Genomic DNA, 6,203 nt, shown 5'->3' with positions numbered 1-6,203 from the left:
TAGTAGAATTCTATGGCTCAAAATGAAAGGGCTTACTAGACTTGCCGATACGGTTCGTATGGGATTTGAAAGCCGGCGCCGTATTCGCCTTTACCATCGGACCACCCCTCCATCCCAAAAATTCTTGTATTTGAGGCAGATGTCCATGATCCCATGCCTTATCTACCGGGAGGCCATCGGCCTGTGGATATCGACATTACCTCCCCCCGCCGATTCTCGATACCGTTCGTGTTCTAGAGTAATTGAACCATAGTTGTTCTATACATTCCCTTCTTTATTCATCGCAACAGTTTTGAATGGACCAGAAGATTAGTGACACTGGTGGTCTGTGGTGGATCAAGGTCTTAGGAGATCATAGGCGGCATGGATGTTAGCGCCTTTATCCAAATCAAAAGTGCTGACCGGGCAGACTGGAAGGGGTGATTCTCTTTTTCTTTTGAGGCCGCTTACTAATAAGAGTTACTGACGAGCGGCCTGTTTTTACTGGATCCTTTGTACCAAAGCAGTTGCCGGTCCCTTAGATCCTTAAATCTGCTGCTGCTGATGAGTAATACATACCTGTTTCGGTCAGGAGCCCGATGCATTCGGATTCACATTTGAAATTGCACACCCTTCTTCCTATTTATCATTACCACTGCACCGTTTAGGTTTTTCTTCTTATTACACAAAACGTTTCTTAACAAATAGGGTTGCGTTTTTTATGTGCTTTAGACAAACGATTGGTTGCTTACCGGCCAACGCTGGTATTCGGCTACACCGATTGCCAGGGCGGTGTCATTGGGGTTGGATTCTGCAGGTACGACATCACCACCGCGCTTACGCTGAGCATGAACGAGGACAGTACCTGTTTGGCATCGTCTGAAATCCGGGAGTTAGCGAAGCTAATGCAGGAACAGTACAGCGCCAACCAGGCGCACCATTTCAGTTTCATCATCAAACCACACATCGAGAATATCATGCCTAAGGGAGATGGAGCAAATCATGAGAAGCTGAAACACAGGAGCGACAAGTTTATGCGTACCGAGGATATTCATGTAATCGGGCATCAAATCGTCCCCTACTCCAGCACCTTGGTTAGCGGAGTCGACGGGTTTGTAGCGGTGCACCTTCTCCGGGCGACGGGGATTTATGAGCAGCGTCATGATGCTGATGAAAGCTGTAAAGAAACCGACCGGAAATGAACTTGTGAGCACTGGTGAACGGCATTTTCATTCAGAAAAATTGAACTTTACACGGATCGGAGCTAGGAAATGGGATGTGTAATTTAGCCAAATTGGAGCACAACTCGTCGTGACAGCTGACCGCGAAGTGGCAACAAAATAAAGTGATAATTTGACGTTTGCTTTGAGAGAGCGAGAATGATAATATAAAAACAAATGATTTTATTGAATAAATGTTTTCAGCCACTTTTACAAACGAGCATGTAAATTGTTGCAAAACCCTTTGAGTTCACATTTGGTAAGCATAAAACAAAGCAAAGTTCAAATATCGCATACAGCGGTATGTCAGCCACGCGAGCTAACGAAGGGCGATAAAAAGCTTACGTTATCTTGAAACAATGTTTTTGTATGAAAACTTTCTTGATGCCTATGCTTGCGCAACGTCAGCCGTCATTGTTGATTATTTTTAATTTATTTTGGGAAAACAAGCAACAAAAGAAAGAGAAAAAACCCACCTTTTTTGAAGAACCTTTGGAAAATAGCAAATTTATCACAGAGGAAAAATTACATGACTCAGCTTGTGTAGCTTTAAATTGTACACACACTCACCCTCATCTTTCGGCAAACAAAATTCGTGTCTGGAAGCAGCAACACTCAAGTGGCATTGGTGCGCGGTGGAATGGGTTTTTCATTGAAGCTCAAAACCAAATCGGGCCAGCAGCATATTGTAAGCAAGCTGGCAGAGACAACGACCGTCGGTGACCTTAAGACGCGTATCACCGAGCTAACCAACATTCCGGGCGATGCGTTGCACGTCGTGCTTGGCTTTCCTCCATTCAAACCGGTGGACTTTTCGAACGAAGCCAGCCAGGTGCTTGCGTCAGGCATTAGCAATGGGGATACGCTAATCGTGGAGGAAAAATCGTTAACAGATGAGGAGCGCAAGCAGCTGGAAGCATCGAAACGGTTGGAGCAGGATGAGAAGCTAGCCAAGGAGCTAGCTGCCCAGGGCACGGAAAGTAGTGGTATCCTGCTGAAGAAGGTGGTGCCGTCGGACAATTCATGCCTTTTCACCAGCATAGGTAAGTGGTTGCGTGTTTGTTTGACTCCCTACGTTGCAACTATCGTCTCGTCCGGTACAGGGTACGTTATCACGGGAAAGGTTGATCCGGAAAGCAGTCAGTACATGAGACAGATCATTGCGAGTACGGTTAATGGGGACAAGCACGAGTACAACGAAGGCATTCTGGGACGTCCGAACGATGAGTACTGTGCCTGGATACTGCAGCCCGAATCGTGGGGTGGTGCTATTGAGGTGTCCATCCTGACCGCTTACTACGGTCTCGAGTTTGATGTGGTTGACATAACGAATGCCATCATCAATCGGTTCGGTGAGGACAAAAATTATGGCATGCGTGCATTCCTGCTATTCGATGGCATTCACTACGATCCTCTGTACCTGGAATCAACGAATGTAAGTGGATGCTATAACAATAAGGGTAAAAGTGGGGCTTCATTGTACTAATTGGACATCGTATCTACCACAGGGGGAACCACCAAAGACAATTTTCCCCATCGAAGACCAATCGGTGTACCTACAAGCGGAGCAACTAGCGAAGGAAGCCAAATCTGCCCGCCAGTACACCGACGTGAACAAGTTCACCCTCAAATGCATAGACTGCGACTGCTTCCTGAAGGGCCAAATTGAGGCGCAACAACACGCACAAAAGACGGGCCACCTTAACTTTGGCGAGGTTTAACTACGGAGATTTGGAACAGCAGATTTGGTTTACAATCTTTCGGTCGTTGTGCTGCTTTGTGCATCGTCGTAGTACGTTCCCTCTCCCAAATTTTAACGCAACCTTACTATCTTACTGCACGTATTTATCAAAATAGGTGCAATTTACATATTTTGAGTTCGGAATGTAGTTGAATTGGTTTTGCTCCCACCCTCCGCGTCTTCTAAGGCGCGTTCGTCGCTTTACGGTGTAAAAGCCGCCACGAACAACGTCCACTCTCAGGTTTGGTAAATGCTCATACCTTTTTTGTTTAGGCCTCTTGTTTGTTCATTAGTTTTTGTTTTGTTTTGTATTTTATGTTAACAAACGATGAATAAAAACATCACGTATCAGAGTTTCGCAACAATCGCGAGATCTGCTTTTTTTCTCTTTTTGTTGCGAATGGAAATATCACAATCAGTCACTGTCACTGTCCGACATCGTGTCCTTCGTTGCGTCGTCCTCCTTCTTGTCATCCTCCTTGTAATGCCGGTACTCCTTCTTCAGCTCCCACATGTTTTTGTGCGGATTTTTCATGTTGTAATCGCACACCTCCTTGAGGATCTCCTTCAGATAGCTGATCGGTTGCCGGGTGATCCGCACCAGATCCTTAATGTTGTAATACTGATGCTTCTCGAACGCATTGAACAGCATGTCCAGGACCGCATTCTTGTCGTCGCGGCTCTTCTTACCCTCCGCCTTCTTCCGCTCCCGGTCCTCGATGTTGTGCTTGTGGTCCGAGACGGGTTTGTAGTTGTGCACGATCTTCTCGAGCGATTTCACTTGCCGTGCCGGCTGGGAAGCTTTTCGGATCGATTCGAGCTTCATCTTCATGTAGCAATGGTCGGCATACGGACGGCATTCTAGCTTCTGCACGATCCGGCCCTCCATGTACTGCTTCTCACACTCTGGCACCGGATCATCCCGGGTGGTCGTGATGGCGTGCGAAAACACTCCCAACGTTTGCTTCGTCACAACCGACACATCTAGCCGATGGTCGCGAGGAATTTCCTCGGCCGGATCAATGTTTATCACCGCATCGGACAGTGTAAGCGATACCTGTGCCTTTTGGCCGACTTGTTTGGAAATTTTCAGCTTGCCCACCTCAATGTTGCCTGGTGCTTTTTCCCACTTGTTGGCCATGTATTTCGGTACCTTGACGAGCCACACACCACGGCCCGCATTCGATAGATCGAGCTCTTTATCGACACGAATCGTTTCGCCCTCTTTTGCCATTCTATAGCCGGCAGTACTCGTTGAGGGATGAACGGGGCAGAAAAGAGGGACTCAAAATTGTAATAAAATTCGGGGCTTTTTTCGCGACGATCGGTACGCGTCGTCTTCCACTATTGCGATTCGATTTTTTGACAGATGGCGCAAACATGCGATGGTGTGTGGTGTTTGCAAGAGAGAAAGAGTGCAATATCTCGCATCAACAAAAAGAGAGATAGATGCAGTGCCTTTTGTTTACATTTGATAAACCGTAGAGAATTTAAACTTAGTGTTTACTATCTAAAAGAAAATACACGGTTGTTCTAAGGTACGGATAGGTGGAAATGTTTTAGATTAGCTTTAAAATTTTCTTTTTGCGCTAAAAGGTGGAAAACAAATTGGTCTTGGCATTCTATAAATTTTAAGTTTGTACGACTTCCCTAGCAAAGATTCGAAGGAATTGACGAAGCAAAACTTACCCAGGCAAACGGTCATTGGTAATAAGATTAAACGATTTCGTTTCCCATCAAAGTTAGATGCTGTATTGTTCCTCACAAAATAAAAATGTCTTTTTTTCACGATCGTAATATTCGTATCATACTCTTAATAATTTATGGACAATGTTCACATGCCTTGAACAACGCTACCCCGTATGAAAAATCCTGCGCAAAGATCAACTAAAGCCATCGTTTGCATAATACCCTTCTTGTTTGGAACTTAACTGGCAGCACTTAAATTACTGTCTCAACGAACGAAACAAGAATCACAAGATACGAAACACATTTTCTGTTAGCCGGGTAATTAGTGGCTGTAGCACCGCCGGTTGTAACGCATCTTTCCACAACTCATGCAGCAACTTTTCCGCCTCCGCTGTAGCACTCTGTTTGCTAGGTGTGGGCTTGGCGGCAGCCTTTAACATATCCAGCGTAAGATAAATAACTGCCCTATCCACCAACGGTTCCTGGGTGTCGCAGATGGTATGAAATGCTTGAGCCGCCCGTGCCGGCACATCCTCCAAGTTGCGCACCACCAGTACGCCATGCTGCCTTAAAGCTTCCTTTTGCTGTGCCAGAAACACGCCATAGTCCGCCTGTATGTCCGTCCGCTTAAAGTATTTCCCATCCAGCATGATCGGTTCCATGCCACCGAAACATTCGGCCGTTATGTTTGATACGCTGTTGATAAATCCGTCTAGCATAACCGTGCGTCCGTAGTGAAGAAACAGAACGGTTCCTGGTTCACGCTCCTCAACATCAGCCGTTGCCCGGGTCACGGTTGCATTCAATGTATACCAAAGACTTTCATCGAACGATGTGTAGCGTTTCTCGAGTGCGTGGAAATGGTTACAACTGGTTGCAGCTTTTGTTCTTAAGTCGGCTTGTAAGTAGCCCAATAGCACTAACAGCAAAAAAGCGACTATTACTCCATAGGCAATATATTCATTCCCGCTCGTGGTGGTTTCCCGCTTTTGGAGGGATTCCATGTAAAACGGTGCAGGAACCGGAGAAATCGATGCTTTTCGCAATGGCGGTATCTTTCTTCGCTTGGTAGGTTCGTTTTCTGGTATGGGGTCCATATCGTCGGTGTAAACGTCGGAATCAAGACCGTTGGACTGTAAGTTTGAAGGTGATCTGCGCCTTGTAGACATTTTTTCAGAACGATTTTTACTGGAATTCTTCAACGAGTTTTCTATATCTTCCCGCGAGACAGGAGGCGAAACACTTCGTTCCCTTTCCGGACTAGGTTCCGAATCGTCGTCAGTGCATTCGTCAGCAACACCCGGATCGATTGATTTCTCCTGCACGGACGTATTTTGGGAACGATTCACACTACCTTCGCGGCTATAATTTAAATGCTGTTCTTCGTACGATCTGCAATGGAATAATAGTACGGAACGCGTGCGTATTAAAGTAGGCGTGCGTTGTTTGTCTTGCAAATGCAAATTTGCTTACATCTCAACCGTGCTTGCTATGATATCATCCTTTTCGGGTGAGGAGAGTTGGCTGGGTAAGGTACGCAGCGGTTTGCGCCTTTTCGGTCCGGATACTTCCAT

General features: G+C 46.1%; 4 protein-coding genes across 4 annotated transcripts; 1 reads left to right on the top strand and 3 right to left on the bottom strand.

Moving 5' to 3' along the window:
* Positions 1–674: 674 nt before the first annotated feature.
* Positions 675–1,147, bottom strand: LOC126563358 (protein Asterix). The gene is made up of 2 exons (XM_050219993.1): positions 1,022–1,147; positions 675–960 (listed from the first exon to the last, which is right to left on the bottom strand). Exons 1-2 carry the CDS (start codon positions 1,140–1,142, stop codon positions 752–754), a joined length of 330 nt encoding a protein of 109 aa, XP_050075950.1. The 5' UTR covers positions 1,143–1,147; the 3' UTR covers positions 675–751.
* Positions 1,148–1,821: 674 nt separating this feature from the next.
* LOC126562640 (ubiquitin thioesterase OTU1) lies at positions 1,822–2,941 on the top strand. The gene is made up of 3 exons (XM_050219199.1): positions 1,822–2,242; positions 2,303–2,634; positions 2,708–2,941. The coding sequence occupies exons 1-3, from the start codon at positions 1,840–1,842 to the stop codon at positions 2,918–2,920; spliced, it is 948 nt and encodes a 315-aa protein (XP_050075156.1). The 5' UTR covers positions 1,822–1,839; the 3' UTR covers positions 2,921–2,941.
* Positions 2,942–3,345: 404 nt separating this feature from the next.
* LOC126562793 (general transcription factor IIF subunit 2) lies at positions 3,346–4,186 on the bottom strand. Its single transcript, XM_050219377.1, has one exon. It carries the CDS (start codon positions 4,172–4,174, stop codon positions 3,356–3,358), a length of 819 nt encoding a protein of 272 aa, XP_050075334.1. The 5' UTR covers positions 4,175–4,186; the 3' UTR covers positions 3,346–3,355.
* Positions 4,187–4,913: 727 nt separating this feature from the next.
* Positions 4,914–6,203, bottom strand: LOC126560929 (uncharacterized). Its single transcript, XM_050216879.1, has 2 exons — positions 6,103–6,203; positions 4,914–6,021 (listed from the first exon to the last, which is right to left on the bottom strand). Exons 1-2 carry the CDS (start codon positions 6,201–6,203, stop codon positions 4,914–4,916), a joined length of 1,209 nt encoding a protein of 402 aa, XP_050072836.1.

This window comes from Anopheles maculipalpis, chromosome 3RL (genome assembly GCF_943734695.1).
Source record: "Anopheles maculipalpis chromosome 3RL, idAnoMacuDA_375_x, whole genome shotgun sequence".
NCBI lineage: Eukaryota > Metazoa > Arthropoda > Insecta > Diptera > Culicidae > Anopheles > Anopheles maculipalpis.
The sequence above is the reverse complement of the archived record's forward strand: the minus strand, read 5'-3'. Positions and strand labels throughout refer to the sequence as shown.

What these genes read in the sequence shown, in the direction of transcription:
- LOC126563358 (XM_050219993.1), bottom strand. Translation starts at nt 1,142, where the DNA reads ATGACGCTGCTCATAAATCCCCGTCGCCCGGAGAAGGTGCACCGCTAC. An exon ending in CGATTACATGAATATCCTCG is followed by an intron (nt 961 to 1,021) that starts GTACGCATAAAC and finishes CATCTCCCTTAG; the next exon opens with GCATGATATTCTCGATGTGT.
- LOC126562640 (XM_050219199.1), top strand. Translation starts at nt 1,840, where the DNA reads ATGGGTTTTTCATTGAAGCTCAAAACCAAATCGGGCCAGCAGCATATT. An exon ending in ATGCCTTTTCACCAGCATAG is followed by an intron (nt 2,243 to 2,302) that starts GTAAGTGGTTGC and finishes CGTCCGGTACAG; the next exon opens with GGTACGTTATCACGGGAAAG. An exon ending in TGTACCTGGAATCAACGAAT is followed by an intron (nt 2,635 to 2,707) that starts GTAAGTGGATGC and finishes TATCTACCACAG; the next exon opens with GGGGAACCACCAAAGACAAT.
- LOC126562793 (XM_050219377.1), bottom strand. Translation starts at nt 4,174, where the DNA reads ATGGCAAAAGAGGGCGAAACGATTCGTGTCGATAAAGAGCTCGATCTA.
- LOC126560929 (XM_050216879.1), bottom strand. Translation starts at nt 6,203, where the DNA reads ATGGAAGTATCCGGACCGAAAAGGCGCAAACCGCTGCGTACCTTACCC. An exon ending in ATAGCAAGCACGGTTGAGAT is followed by an intron (nt 6,022 to 6,102) that starts GTAAGCAAATTT and finishes ATTCCATTGCAG; the next exon opens with ATCGTACGAAGAACAGCATT.